General features: G+C 56.4%; 1 protein-coding gene across 5 annotated transcripts in view; it reads left to right on the top strand.

The window, feature by feature from the left end:
• The first annotated feature begins 468 nt into the window (after positions 1 to 468).
• ATOH8 (atonal bHLH transcription factor 8) overlaps positions 469 to 15,048 on the top strand; it is a 38,039-nt gene continuing 23,459 nt past the window's right edge. For 3 of the 5 annotated variants that reach the window (XM_054476333.2, XM_054476334.2, XM_063649313.1), the window contains exons 1-2: positions 469 to 1,689; positions 10,725 to 10,916. In XM_054476333.2, coding sequence (XP_054332308.1) covers positions 922 to 1,689; positions 10,725 to 10,916 — 960 coding nt within the window. In that variant the 5' untranslated portion in view covers positions 469 to 921. Of the gene's footprint in view, positions 1,690 to 7,454; positions 7,643 to 10,724; positions 10,917 to 15,048 lie in introns of those variants that run through there. The other 2 variants (XR_010123234.1, XM_063649314.1) reach the window with 2 other exon arrangements.

Genomic DNA, 15,048 nt, shown 5'->3' with positions numbered 1-15,048 from the left:
TGCTGCGTGACTTTGGAGCTTTCGGAAACTCAGTTTCCCTGTCTTAAGCCCTCTGCTCCTCTTGCTTTCCCGCTCCAGCAAGTGAGAGTGGACTGGGTTGCCGTGCCGGGCGGGTGTGGGTCGCCGGGCAACTCCGGAGTCTCCCCTTCCCCATCGGCCCCCAGCAGAAGTCCCAGCTCCCGGCGTTTTCTGTCTCGTGGCGAGTTGGGGCGGAGGGAGCGGCGGGAAGGTGCCGGGTGGGCAAGGTCGGAGCTGCGTCACCGAGAGGCCGGCAAGGCCAGGGAGAGAAGGCCCCGCTGTGATTTGGGGAAGGGCCGGGGGGGGGGGGTCCATAAGTCACGTGCTCGGGGCGGTTGTGCAGGAGCGGACTGTCCTCTGGGAACATAGAAGCGCCCCCGACTTGAGTAGGGGCGGGGAGGGAGCGCCGGAGGAGGCAGGTTCTGGGCCAAGGGGATGGGGGTGGGGGCGAGGTAGGGAGCCCGCGGACAAAGGAGGCTGCCGGCGGCCCAGCTGTTTTGAAAAATGCTTCCTGTTTCTTTAAAGGCGCTCGCGGCTCGGGCGGCCGGGGCTGGGGAGGCGGTGGCGGCGGGAGCTGCCTCCTCTCCGGGCGGCGGCGCTGACTGATCTCGAGAACTGGGCTTCTGTGTAAACTGAGGCTAAACAAACACAGATGGAGCGCAGCGGGCGTTCTCCAGAAATGCTGGCAAGGCGGCAGCGACTTCAGATGACACTCTGAGCGCTCCGGGAACGGACAGCCCGGCGGCTTCCCGAAGCCGGCGGCGCAGCTGCCCCGGGCGAGGGGGAGAAAGGGAGAGAGGGAGGGGGAGGGCGGGCGAAGCGGGAGAGCCAGAGACTCCTCGGCGCTGAGCGCGGCGGCGGCCCGGGCAGCCCCACGCCCCTGCCTCGCGCGCCGCCCGCGCCATGAAGCACATCCCGGTCCTCGAGGACGGGCCGTGGAAGACCGTGTGCGTGAAGGAGCTGAACGGCCTCAAGAAGCTCAAGCGGAAAGGCAAGGAGCCGGCGCGGCGCGCGAACGGCTATAAAACTTTCCGACTGGACTTGGAAGCGCCCGAGCCCCGCGCCGTCGCCACCAACGGGCTGCGGGACAGGACCCATCGGCTGCAGCCGGTCCCGGTCCCGGTGCCGGTGCCAGTCCCAGTGGCGCCGGCCGTTCCCCCAAGAGGGGGCACGGACACAGCCGGGGAGCGCGGGGGCTCCCGGGCGCCCGAGGTCTCCGACGCGCGGAAACGCGGCTTCGCCCTAGGCGCAGTGGGGCCAGGACTCCACACGCCGCCGCCGCCGCCGCCTCCTGCGCCCCAGAGCCAGGCACCTGGGGGCCCAGAGGCACAGCCTTTCCGGGAGCCGGGTCTGCGTCCTCGCATCTTGCTGTGCGCACCGCCCGCGCGCCCCGCGCCGTCAGCACCCCCAGCACCGCCAGCGCCTCCGGAGTCCACTGTGCGCCCTGCGCCCCCAACGCGCCCCGGGGAAAGTTCCTACTCGTCAATTTCACACGTAATTTACAATAACCACCCGGATTCCTCCGCGTCGCCTAGGAAACGACAGGGCGAAGCGACTGCCGCCTCCTCTGAGATCAAAGCCCTGCAGCAGACCCGGAGGCTCCTGGCGAACGCCAGGGAGCGGACGCGGGTGCACACCATCAGCGCAGCCTTCGAGGCGCTCAGGAAGCAGGTACCCGCTCCCCGCCGCACGCCCTCACTGCGCCCGGGGACGACTGCGGGAATGGGTGGGCGAGTGGCCGGGGCGGGATAGAGGTGTGTTTAAGGGGCAAGCTGCCCCGCCCGGTCCGACCCTGGTGCCCAGACAGGTGTGGGCAGTCCTGGGGTATGGATCATAGTTTTCAAAGTGGCTATAAGAGTTGGTTATCTCTGGCCCGAGCACCCCCCGCCCTCAATCCCCGCCTCGGGGGTAACGCTGTCTGCGCGTCTGACTTCAGCCTCCATAGTTCACTTTTATGGCAGCGAGTATTTGCCTGCCGCAGTCCCCTGGGCGCGGTGCGGAGTGGAGAGGGGAAATGTGGGAATCTGTCAGGGGAGGAAGGGGGGAAGCCTTCTCCAGTTGGTGGTGGCAAGGTCCAGAGCGCTGCGGTGGGACAGTCCGGGGGAGCTTGTCAGCCCCTCTTCAGGCCCCAGCAGTGATGCCCCGAACACTCAGGTTGCTTCCGGGCTATGCATTCCTTGCCCTGGCATCCTCAAGAACCCGCGCTACAAGCCTGTGCCCTCTCCCCAGGGATGGGCTCAGGAATGGGCTGGTGGGAGTCTTTCTAGCAGATCCCTTCCTTTCACCCGTGATGAAGCAGGCACCTCTGCCGAGGGGACTGCCTAGTTGGGGGATTCCCTCTGGAGCATCTTCAGAGCCTAGTTCTGGGGTGAGTCCGGGACTTTTTAGTTTGGGGCTGGTGCGGGCTGCCCTCACCAGAGAGTGCCCCTGCGCAGGTAGTGGAGGAATACTTAACCCAAGAATTACCCGTGGTGGGGCGGGACAGTTGCTTGGGCTTCTAGGCTTCTTATTTTCTCAGTGAGAAGGAGCTCTAGGAAGGAGGTGGTGAGTTCTCTCCCACCCCCACACAGGGCGTGGGGAAGGGTTAGGGTAGATGTGGCTGGTTTGAAGGGTGTTTTTTTTTTCTTTTTATTTGCATACTCTGCAGCTGACTTGCTGTGTGACTCCAAGAATGTTGCTCAACTTCTCTGGGCTTTATCCAGCAACAAAACATTCAGAAACCATGATCTTCTTTTTAGATCACTCTTCTCTTGCCCCTGGGGGTTGGGGTGGGGTGGGGCAGTAGTGCCTGTGCCCATCCATGGAAAGGAAATTGAATCCTTGGAGGAAAGAGGCCCTATGACTTTTGAGCCAAAGTGTCTTGCTTGGGCTTGGGGAAAGTGGTCAGTGAGGTGGGGTGGGGGTTGGGGACGGGTGGCTGTCACAGACCAGGCTGGGCCTCTGCCCTCAGCCACACCAGCTGGAACCCTGGGCAGTGGGCCCAGTGGAGCAGTCAGTCCCACCCTGAGCCAGCAGCTCTGTGTCTGCATCACTGGGTAGAGGTGGCGGTGCATGGGGGAAACTGCAACCCACTCCCCAGGACAGAAGGATAACAGAAGGGCAGAGAGATGCCTGTCCACCTGCCCACCTTGCCACTAGGGAAGCCCCTCCTAGACTGGGGAGGCACGTGCCCAGAGCCTCATAGCTGTTGAGTAGCAGGTCAGGGCTGGCACCTAGGGGCTTTGACTGCAGGTTCTGGGCCCTTCTGCTCCTCTATTGCCTCTCTGTATGCTGAGAGAATACTCATCTGAGTGCTCTGTTACATCTCATGTGCCTGCTGGCTTTTACTTCATTCAACAATCAATTCCATCTCATTTGATCTAAACATCATCCCTGTCAAAATTGGATTAACTCATTTTATAGTATGGAACACTGAGACCCAGAGATGGAAGGAGACTTGTCCAAGGTCACCTAGTGGGTTAGGGAAGATGACAGCAGTTTCTAGAATGCCCTCCTGGCCAAATGCTTCCCACAGTGCCATCTGTATCAGCGTCTTGTACCACCCCCCCAGCCCCCGGCCTGTGACGTTTGTTAACAATCAAGGTAGGGTGCACACTTGGCAGACCCTTTGAGATGAGATTGTTCATCCTGGTCTCCTTTTACTTCCCCCCTTACCGTGGGAAGTTCTCTATAAAAAGGGCAAGTTCAGTGTATCTAAGTAAAAGGCACACCCATGCCCTCTCAGGGAGAGCGTGTGTATGCAGTGCAAACACACAGGCAGGTACACACACACACGCTCCTTACACGTGCTCAAGAGCACACACAAATGCACGGTCACAGAAGCGCCTGTTCCTGTTTGTTTCCTCCTTGCCCCAGCCATTCTGCCTCTTCCCTAGAAAGGCTGCCAGGCCATAGTGGGCACCTGCCTGTTAGCTGGAAGGGAAAGAAATACAGCCAGGACGTTTCTGGTCATAGAACCAGGGGCCAAGGCCACACCCACCATGTCCTCCTCACCACCATGGCACCCATTCGACAGAGGAAGTCCTGTGTTCTGGAGGAGCCCCTTCCTCCTCTGGGCCTCAGTCTTCTCTGTAAAATGTACTCCCCACCCCCTCCCCGAATCCAGACGAGCTGCAGCTCTGGAGCTAGGCTTGGGCCTGACTGAAATGGGTCCTTGGAAATGGACAAAAGGCAGATCAGCTCTGCCTGAAATGGGGCCTTGGCCAGTGTGGCATCGAGATGGGTTCTGGGATTGTGGCTCTGGCCTGGGGCTTCATTCTCCTGAGCAGCTTCCTGGTACCATGAAAGAAGCACTGACCTGGGAAACTGGAGGCCAGGCATTGAGTTGTCCCTCCCCTGTATGCCTTCTGTGTGGCTGTGGACAAGTCACTGACCCTTTCTGGGCCTCAGTTGCTGAAGTTGTAAAACGGTAATATTGCTGACCTCATCCAGTGTTGAGAAGAGCAAGTGAGGAAAGGTAGGAGGCCTATAAGAGCAGTGAACATTTCTTTCATTTCATTTCTTTCTTTTTTTTTTTTTTTGAGACAGAGTCTCTCTCTGTTGCCCAGGCTGGAGTGCAGTGGTGTGATCTCAGCTCACTGCAAACTCTGCCTCCCGGGTTCAAATGATTCTTCCGCCTCAGCCTCCCAAGTAGCTGGGATTACAGGTGCGCACCACCGCACCTGGGTAATTTTTTGTATTTTAGTAGGGATGGGGGTTTCACCATGTTGCCCAGGGTGGCCTCGAACTCCTGAGCTGAGGTGATCCACCCACCTCTGTCTCCCAAGGTGCTAGGATTATAAGCATGAGCCACTGCGCACAGCCAGAGCAGTGAACATTTCTTAAGCATCTCCAAGCTCCTCAGGGCTGGGCAAGGCTCTCGACAGATGAAGCAATAAGAATTCTTTAATTGTTTTAATAACTGTCACAGAAACTAGCATTTATCACATGCTTACTTTGTACCAGGCATGGTGCTAAGCTTGTTATGTGTATTAGTTCATTTAATGAAATAGATATTGTTATTGCACCCCCTGCCCTGTTTCACAGATGGTCACACTGAGTTTCAGAGAGCTTATGTAAGTTGTCCCGGTCTTTTGCCACTGCACGTGGCCTTGTGGGTTTTGTGCTACATGCTTCTTTGGCGCGCCGTTTGCCAGACTCCAGGGTGGCGGTGCCTCGGGGTCATGTACAGTGGCAGCCTGCGTAGCTGTGTGCTGCTGTTGCTGCGGAGCTTGGGTTGGACTCCCAGGGCCCAGACTCCTAACAGCTCTGCTCCTCAGCCTGTCTAATGTCCTGGAGCCATCTACCCTCAGCATGAGGAAGCCAGACAGGCTCCCATTGTGTCATAATCCACTGTCCTCTCAACCAGGAAGGGAGCAGGGAGGGTGGCTGCAGGGCCGCAGGTGGGGAGGTGCAGGTGGGAGAGAGGCCCTCTGGTCTGGTCTGGGCTGGGTGGTGCAGGGCAGATGGTCAGGCCCCAGCACATGCCACCAGCGCAGTTGCACCAGAGCCCTCCCTACCGCCTCATGTGAAGGCCATGTGTGCACAGCTGGCCTGGCTCGGGAGTGGGGCTGCTCCCTGCCAGGTGGGAGGGGTCAAAGGGAAAGGCTGGCCTTGAGGGGTGGTGAGGGAAGGGGCCAGAGTGGCAGGACCTTCTGTCTCACAAGCTGTGCCCACCCTTGGGGCATGTGGTGTGTGTGTGGATTTCCTCTCTCCCTTCAGGGCCCCTCAGGGTTGATGGAGGATGGCAGCAATGGAAGACAGTGCAGGGCCCCGGCTTCTGCCGTGGTCTTCTCCACGGAGGACATGCCAAGCAGCTGGGGTCTGGGCTACCTCCCCTGCTGCCCCTGGAGCCTCCCAGCGGGTCTTTATCGAGTGAACTCAGGGTGGCCCTGGAGGGGGTGTGGGAATGGTGCCCTCAGCACCTCCCTCACTCTGAAACCCCACAGGGTGCAAGGAGGGCATGGGGAGTGCAAAGCAGTCTGTACACCATCCTCTCGGGCAACGAGGGACAGGCCTGCTTGCACTGGGTGCTCCATGCATGTAGGTAAGGGTGACAGAGGCCTTCCTCCTGTTCCGTCATGTCCAAAGTCACCAGGGTGGCTGCTGTGGAGCCTCACTGCACTGAGTGAGTCCTTACCTGAGCCTGCTGTGGGATGTCCATAGTGCTGTCTTCCCAATTTACAGATGAGGACACTTACAGAGAGGTGACGCAGATTGCTCAAGCCCACAGAGTGACCAGGATCTGTACTGAGGCCTGTCTGGCCCTGGGGCCATAGCTCTTCACCACCAAGACCCAGGTTCTCAGGGTCCAGCCTGGTGGCAGTGCAGGAGGCTGGGATTTTAAAGAACCTATTGAGATAGGCTTTGGGAAGGACATTGAACAGCTCTGGGTAGAGTGGCTTCGCGTCGGGAGTCCAGCACTCACTGACCCGAGACAATCAGATGACAATTTCAGTGGAATCCGGTGCTCATCTGTGTGTAGTGGATGTGGCGCTGTTGGAGCTCTATGGGCCCAGGAGTCTTGGTGGGCTTCCAGGAGGGTGTCTTAGGCTGGGTCTGAAGGCTGGGCAGGAGCTGGCACAGAAGCAAGAGCATGGAGGGCTTTGAGGCCTTTCTTGCATTCTCTGGTGGGTTCTCGGCGTTGTTTCTTTAGGAAGTTTTCCCACATTTGCCCCTGCGATCTCATTCTGAGGCAGCAGGTACTCTAATGCCCATTTTACTGGTGAGGAAACTGAGGTCCTGTAAGCTTATGGACCTGCCTAAGGTCACATGGCTGGCCAGGAGTGGAGCCAGGCCCTCAGGCTCCCAGGCCAGTGCTCTTCATGTTTTTTCACGCTTGCTGGAACTGGGTCCAGCTTAGGGTGGGTGGGGTGGAATGTTTTGGGGGCATATGAGACCTCGCGAAAATGCCAAAGTCTGTTCCTCCAAAGTTTAAAAATCCTTGTGGGATGAGCACAAGGCAGATCCTTTTACTTTTCTGGAAGTTGGGCAGTCTGTCGGGAGTGGGAGCCAGGTAATTCCGCCTCCTCCTTTGGCCCTTGTCCTCTGACCAGGGTGAGCCGACAACGGCTGTGGGGGACTCTGTAGGCGGTGGGGGTGGGTGGGCTCTGGGCCTTGCTGTGGATACTCTAAGAGGGATCTCATGGCATCATCAGCCCAGAACTCTCCATCCCCAGCTCAGGAGGGTGGGCTGCCTACCTCCTCACCTTAAGCTATAGACACTTATTCAGATCGCCAAGCAGTTCCTGCTGGCTAACTGGAAAGAGCCCAGCTAAGCCACGAGTTCAAAACCCAGCTCTTCACTCACCAGCTGGGAGATCCAGGAAATTCCTACATGCCTGAGAATCACAGGCTTTTCTGTAAAGTGGAAGTGACCATTTCTACCTCATTGGGCCGCTTAAAAGATGAATACAGACATTGTATTTGAAACATCCACCCTCTGCCTGGCCTTATAGATCATAATAACAGCAAGGTGGCCTGGGCCCAACAGTCACGGAGAATCTGTGCCGCTCAGACTCCGGTGGAAGCTGCTCGATGTAGTCCTTGAAGCTCTGTGAGCTGCCCAGGCATTGCTGCGCCGACTTTCCACATGAGGAAACGGAGGCTCTGAGGAGCGAAGGCACTTCCGAAAGTCACACTGCTTGTAAGTGCCTGGAATTCAGACCAGCTCTTTCCACCATACTTCGACGTCCTAGAACCAGAACGGGTGCTAAATTCTCACTTTGCAGTGGCAGCCCAGGCTGGGGTGCCTCTGAGCTGGGCTGTTGGGGGCTAAGGGGCTGCATCCTGGGGCATGGGCCCCAGGAGGATCTGGAATTGGCCAGGTGGTAAGGAGCTGCCCCTAGGGGTCGGGGAGAAGGAGAGGTGAGCAACCTGAAAGATGCCTTTGGTGTCCCTTATGTGGCTGCCTCCGGTGTGGTGGTGGGAGCTGGGAGAGCCTAGTGGCTATGTGCCTGGTGTCAGTCAGATGAGTTTCAGGCTCCAACCAGGTCTTAGCTGAGGGATCTGGGGCCAAATATGTCACCTCTTTGTTTTTGTGTGTACAGATGGTGGGGAAGGTTTTAAATGGGCTAATACTATCTGTAAATAGCTACCACAGTGTCAGATATACAGGAGCTCAATGGATGGGTTTCTTCTTGTTAGATCTGGAGCTTGATAGAAACAATAGGGCAAGGTGACATATCTAGGACAGAACTGGCCCAGAACCTGGCATGGAGGCCTCTAGATTGGCCTTGGCCTCAGCTGTCACTTTGTGGTCCTACAGTGACCCTGGATCACAGTGTACAGATCCCTTCCAAAATCCCTGCTCCCTCCTGGAAGCCCAGCTGTTACGGGCCAAGGGCTCAAAGAGCTGGGTCTTTAAGGGAAATCCTGGTGTGGCCTCTGTGTGAAAACAGTGCTGAGGGCTGTGTCACAGAGCTGCACCCAGTCCCCAGAGTCTCCCTCAGGCTGCCACACCCTCCCTGGGGTGAAGAGGAGGCAGAAGTGCTGGCTGGCCCCTGAGACCCCCTTCCCTGCCCCAGGACCACCAGACCTTGTTTATTTGTTCAGGCTGATAAAGCAGGATTCCCTGGACTCTGGCTGGGAACGAGCAAAGTGCATTGTTCTGCCAGCATTTCTGGGATGGGTTTGGAGCTGCAGCCAGGGCTGGGAGTGGGAGATGGGGTGAGGGATGGAAATGCATGGGAGCTGGCTTTCTCTGTTGCCTTCCTCTCCCTCTCTGGGTTTCCTAGTCTCAGCACCCCCAGAGGGTGGAGGGTGGGGCAGGCATGTGTCCTGGCTCCAGACCTCCTGCTTCTCACCCTCTCTGGAGCCCCTCTTTGAGGACCTTCTGCAAGACCAGCCATAATACTTTCACAGACCTCTATCAGGCCTTACTCAATGCAATACACACATCATCTCATTTAATCCTTACCACCTTGTGAGATCAGTCCTGTTCCCGATGTGACAAGGAAACCGAGGCTCAGAAAGATTCTGTCCCTTGCCCAGAGCATTACAGCTAGACAAAGCTAGAGCCAGGAGTTGAACCCGTATGACAAAAAGGTATGCTTAGCTTTACGCCAGATAGCTTCATCTTCATCATCAGAGAGAGGAAAGGTGTTTGAGCCCAGTTCAAAATATTCTAGAGTGAAGATCCAGAGGGAGAGATCATTCATTTGTTCACTCATTGCCTTAATCAACAAACCCTTTGGAGGGCCTGTTATGGGCAGGACCTGTGCTAGGCACTGCAGACATAGCCCTTCCCCCCACAGTTCATAGGGAGACTGAGCGCTAAACAGCCACAATATGGGCAGTTAAGGACAGACGGGGTGCTATTAGGGCCCTGTTAAGGGCAAGCTGTCCCTCCTGGTGTAGGGTGGGGGAGGTGAGGGAAAGCTCTTGGACACAGTGAGGTTTCAAGTGAGATCAAAGTGGGTGATGTGTTTAGGGTGCCCAGTCTGGGGTGACTGTCTTGTTCATGCTTTTTCTCCATGCTGTGGCATAGGGCTTTCCATCCTTGGCGCTATCGACATTTGCGGGCAGGTAGTTCTCTGTTGTGGGGGCACTGTAGGATCCTGTGCACTGTAGGATGTTTAGCAACATGCCCACCTCCGTCCCTGTAATGCCCCCACTCCCCTGTCCCTAGGGGACAAAATCATCCCTGGTTGAGAATCACTGGCCTGAAAGAATGCCTGGCATATGGTGGGCGCTCACCAAATACTTGTGTGGATGCATCGTGCCGTCCCACCCCCTGTGGGATACGGGTTCATCAATAATATGGATGCCACGTGTAGATCCTGAAGAGCCATAGCGATGAGAAAACCAGGAGCCATCGTTGCTGGGTTGTTAGCCCTTTAGGTGAACAGTACATTATAGGAACAGTGGGGTCTATTAGTTAGCACCTATCAGATTGATTTTGTGGAGCTATTTCCAGGTTCCAAGACAGAACTCTGTTCAAGTGTACCACAGTCGTTGGAACTTTTTGCTCATGCAGCACAAATATTGGTGGAGAGAAATATTAAAAAGCGAAGGCTCCATCTTTCACCCCATACAAATCCCTGTGCAATTAGTGAGGAGCTAGTTGGTGATGAATCATTGACAAACGTGTCAAGTTTGTTCAGTGCCGTGTGTATTATGCCACCGTTGTCTGCCCAGCAGCACCCCAAGTCCTGAGGGCACAGAGTAAAAGATTTTTAAAAAATGAAAACCAGCCATGTTTGTGTCTTTCCAGCTGAACACTAACACTTTCCTTCCTGTATGTCCCCAGAGTCCCAGGTGTGACATTATAACCTCACTTGAGTGTAAGTTCGCTGAAGCAGGAATCAAGTCGTTCATTGTTGCACTCCCCAAGTGCCCAGCAAAACAAGTGTTGCTGAATGAATGAATGGAACATCAGAGCTGAAAAAACAAAATGCCTGTTCTTTCAGAGAGATTCCTGCTCAAGAGGGTGGAGGACAGAGCTCTGTAGTGGTCGTGGAAATTCACTGAGCTTAGATTCAGACTGACTGGATGGTGGGCAGAAGCCGAACCTGTTTCTTCCCCTGCAAAATGGGAATGTGGGTATATCTCAGAGCAGATGAGCTGACGTGTGTGTGTGTGTGTGTGTGTGTGTAAACAGCAGGTGTGTAGAGCAGATCATAAGATCAGGGTGGAGGGCTCAGATATACCGTAGACAGGCCGCCTCCCATGCCTGCCAGGCTGGGCACTGCGCCCCTGCAGCCCCTCCTGACGCCTTCTCCCCTCAGGTGCCGTGCTACTCGTATGGGCAGAAGCTGTCCAAACTGGCCATCCTGAGGATCGCCTGTAACTACATCCTGTCCCTGGCGCGGCTGGCTGACCTCGACTACAGTGCCGACCACAGCAACCTCAGCTTCTCTGAGTGTGTGCAGCGCTGCACCCGCACCCTGCAGGCTGAGGGACGTGCCAAGAAGCGCAAGGTATGCACCAGCCGGGTGGGCGGTAGCTTCTGGGGAGCATAGGGAAGGCAGGGACAGGTACTTGGGGGTGCCCTGCATATGCCCAGAATTCTGAAGGGGCCAGAGAGATCAGCTCTTGGAGGTTTGCTGGGAGTTGCCTCAGCTTCAGGGCTCCTCAAATCCCTGGGATTATAGGTGTGTCTCTACTTCTGATAACCGGCTGCTGGGTGACCTTGAACAGTCACCCAGGGTCTCTGGGCCCTGGTTTGCTCCTCATTTAAATGAAGAGGACCATTTATCTCTAAAGCCCCTTCCTGGCCTTAGGTGCTCTGGTGCTGAATTCCTTGGGTGGCCTCTGATAAATGTCATACCAGGACAAGATTCCCTTGAGCAGGGTGACAGCCCAGGAGAGCCCTTTGGCAGGTTTTGGGAGGGTGGCTTGGCCTGTGGGTTATCTGAGGCTATGCATTAAGGGAAGTGATGGTCATTCATTCATTCATTCTGGAGAGACTGATGAAGCTCCAACCATGTGCTAAGCACACTGGGCAGGGGTATGAAGATGACAAACACATGGTCCTGGTCCCCATGCAGCTCACATGAGGGTCAGGGAGACCCTCTTGTAAGTAGATGAGGGCAGGAGCCCTGTGCTAGGGGCGGTGGAAGGCCAGGTAGAAGAGAGACAGATTCACCCCCCTGCCCACAGGAGTTTGAAAGGGCATCTTAGCGTAAGTGGTGTTTAAGCTGGGACCAGCAGGACAACCAGGTCACCAGGCAGATGAAGGAGGGAACAGCATCTGAGGCAGAGGGAACAGCTTGTACGAAGCCTGATGTGGCTGGGGAAATGCGTGCAGGAGGAAAGGTGTTGGGCACAGCTACAGGTCCCCAGGTGGCCAAAGCTCTGGGCATTCCCAGTCAGGAGTCAGTGCTGAGCAAGGCTTAGTGCAGCCCTCCGGATCTCTGTTCCCAAGTGGCTTCGGCTTTGCGGAGAGCAACAGAGAGTGGGACCCAGACTACTTCTGTGAGGCAAGAGGCCTGTCCCTGCCTAGGGCAGGGGGTGGACCCTGTCATTCTCCATCCATTCTTTCAGCTGGCTCCTTCCTTCCTGGCCTGCCCCTCCCCCATCCCTGACATTCCTCTCCAGACCCCTTTCCAGCAGGCCCCTCTGTGGGTTCTCTGGGTTTCCCAGAGGTCCCCCACGGACTCCAGACTCATGCCAGGGAGGGTCAGGGCACCTCCTCAGGGCTCCCTGCTGCCGCTGCCACGGTAACTGCACGTTGCATTCCTGAGAGTATCTTAACGTGGACCAATTAGACAAAATCCTCATCAAGTGGGTGAGAGAGGAAGCGCCACTGGCGGCTCTGGGCGGCTTTCCTGTGGAAAGTGACACTGGTAAATTAGGGCGTGATTGATGGCTCCCGCAGCGCTCGGTGACAAAGGAGGTTTGTAAACTCTCGGTGAACTTCCCCTGGCATTCAGGCGGTCCGGAGGTGTAGATGGGCAGAGTGGGCAGGCGCCCTGTCTCCATCTCAGCCCCTCACTGCACTACCCCCGCGCCCTCCTCTTCACCCAGGGAAGGCAGAGCCAGCGTGGAGGTCCCGCCTTCCCGGGTTCTTTGAATGGAGCAGGGTCTTGGGCTGGGAGGAGGCTGGACGTCCGGCTGGTGAGGAAAGATGGACAAGTCGGGTGGAGAAGCCCAACAGAGCCAAGCTTTTGGCTTCCCCTGAAATCACCTCAAATCTAACACATCTTAGACACCCTCTGGGCCTGGTCCAACCTCCCCATTGTGGAGAGTCTGGGACTTTACCTGAGGCTACAGATAGTGGTTAAGAGTGTCGCACAGCCCTGAGTTCAAGCCCTGGCTCACCACTCACCAGCTGTGTCATCCTGCACCCATTGCTTAGCCTCCTCCGCCTCAGTTTTCTTGTTGATAAGTGGGGACGGTGGAAATACTCACTCATGGGCTACTGTGAAGATGAAAGGAGTCATTGCAGGAGAGTGTGCGGTGTCTGCATGGTCGCCGTCCTCAGCGTAATGAGCCCCTAAAATGCTTGAGCTCTGAACTTGAGGCTTATCCTATGGGGCTTACTTATGTGGTGAAATTGCCCTGGAGAGGGATTTTGGGGGTCGAGATGGAAGTTCCAGGGTAGGAACTCGTCTGTTTCCTCTCCACCCTCCCTCCCCCACACCCAGCCCGGGCCTGAGGGCACTTCCTGCCTCCTGCCCTGCGTCTTTCCCAGCTGGGTGACCTCCTCACCCAGCTGGGACTCTGGGAGGTGGGGTCTGTATGTCTTTGCCCTAATGACCTTCATGGTCTCACAGACTCACATCATATGTGTGGTGACACATTTATCATATGAAACCACTCAGGAAGCCCTGGCTGGCCCTGCGTCTCCCCATGGGGGCGGGTGTTCATAATTCCAGCCCTTCCCAGACCAGCCCCTTCCATAGGTTTATCTGGACAACCAGGATTTGACCTGGCAGCCTTTGCAAGTGGGGGCATCTCAAGCAGCCAGATTCCTTTCCAGCTCAGGACCCCTGGAGTTGCTGGAGCCCTCGAGCTCCCAGGCGGCCCTTTCAGGCAGGCCCCTGTGTCCCACTTCTGGGCACCTATGCTTTTGCGGCCATAATTGCTAGCTGTCACCCTCTGTCTCTCTGTCTACCTGCCTTTCTCTCTGAGTCTGGCTCACACTGTCCCCCTATTTATCCGCTCTCTTGGTGGGGATGTGTGGCCCCACACTGAAGCCCAGCATAGCTGGGCCTTAGCTGGTCCCCTCGGCAGATGTCCTGCCCCAGGAGTGGACTCGTGGGCCCTGACACTGAGGGGGCCTGAAGCCCCAGGGGAGGGTACTTCTCTGCCTCCTGGGGCCCCTTGTCCTTCCCTTTTTTTGGGGGACTTGAGATGACATTTGAATGAGGAGCACATCTTTAGATGTGTCCTGGCTTTTGAGTTGCAATTGGAACCTCACCAGTTTTATTTTCTTCCTTTTGTGGTCTCCCAGCCTGGGACTTGTGAGGCCCCACCTCCATTTACAGAGATTCTGTTTGGGGAATCAACCCCCAGGACAATCGAACCAACAGATATTCTTTCCTCATGTCTAGGATTATTTCTATGAAAGGACTTGCAAAGGTCTACCAGTAGATTGCACCTGGTTATGAGTTTTTGGGAAGAGGTGACTGAAAGCACGCACTGCTCACTGTGCTCAGTCCTGCCACACCACAGCCTGGGAGCCAGGCAGGGGCCAGGGGAAGCCCAGGAACTTATAGCAGGTGCTGGGAGGAAGAGCCCCTCTTCCCCACCCTTCACCCTCTTCAGCAGGTGTCCACCCACCCTCAACAGGACATGTGACTACTGTAGGGGTCCCCAGATAAGAGATGGGAATCTCAAAGTGCCCTTGGTATTCCCTCCTCCCCTCCCCTCCCCTCCCATCCCCTCTCCTGCCCTCCCCTCACTTCCTCCCTCCCCTCTTCCCTCCCCTTCCCTCCCCTCCCCTCCCCTTCTCTTCCCTTCCCTTCCCTTCCATGAACAGCTATTGAGTACCCTCTATGTACCAGACACAGTGCAGGTACAAAATAATTTACCACATAGTCCCCACCATCATGCAGCGACTGAACACTTCTTGGTCTAGAGGATTTGGGAACCAGGAGTGGTTAGGGTGAGAAAAAGGAAAAGTAAACCAAAGAATTTCTGCTTCTAATACAAATTTCTAGCCATCAGGGGCCATCGGGTAGCTGTGGACTGTGGAGGGGACCCAGGAGGGCTGGAGAGATTGCCCAGAGTCCTGCAGGGGCACAGGAGGGCGGGAGAGGGGTGAGAACTAGAGCCTTCCATCCAGACCTGCTTTGCCGTGTCTGGGTCCAGGAGGTGGGTTCATGGGTTGGAGTCCCCACCACACAGGGTCTGGATTAGCACGCAGTCCCTGGGCCACCACCCTGGGGCTTGCCTCTTGGCATCACCTTGGAGATGGCCCTGGGACAGGAGCGTGGGCCCAGTTTGAGTCTGAATGATATTACAAGTGTGTAGTTTCTCTGTGGGACTCCTCCACCTGACTTCAGGCCACTGTCCCTCTCACGACCACTCAGGGCTGCTGGTCCTTTGCTGTTCCTCTCTGGAAAATGAGATGACCACCTCAGGCCTACTTGCTTCCCAGCCCTT

Source organism: Pongo pygmaeus, chromosome 12 (genome assembly GCF_028885625.2).
Source record: "Pongo pygmaeus isolate AG05252 chromosome 12, NHGRI_mPonPyg2-v2.0_pri, whole genome shotgun sequence".
NCBI classification, from domain to species: domain Eukaryota; kingdom Metazoa; phylum Chordata; class Mammalia; order Primates; family Hominidae; genus Pongo; species Pongo pygmaeus.
Note: the sequence above shows the minus strand (reverse complement) of the source record. Positions and strands in the feature narration are given on the sequence as shown.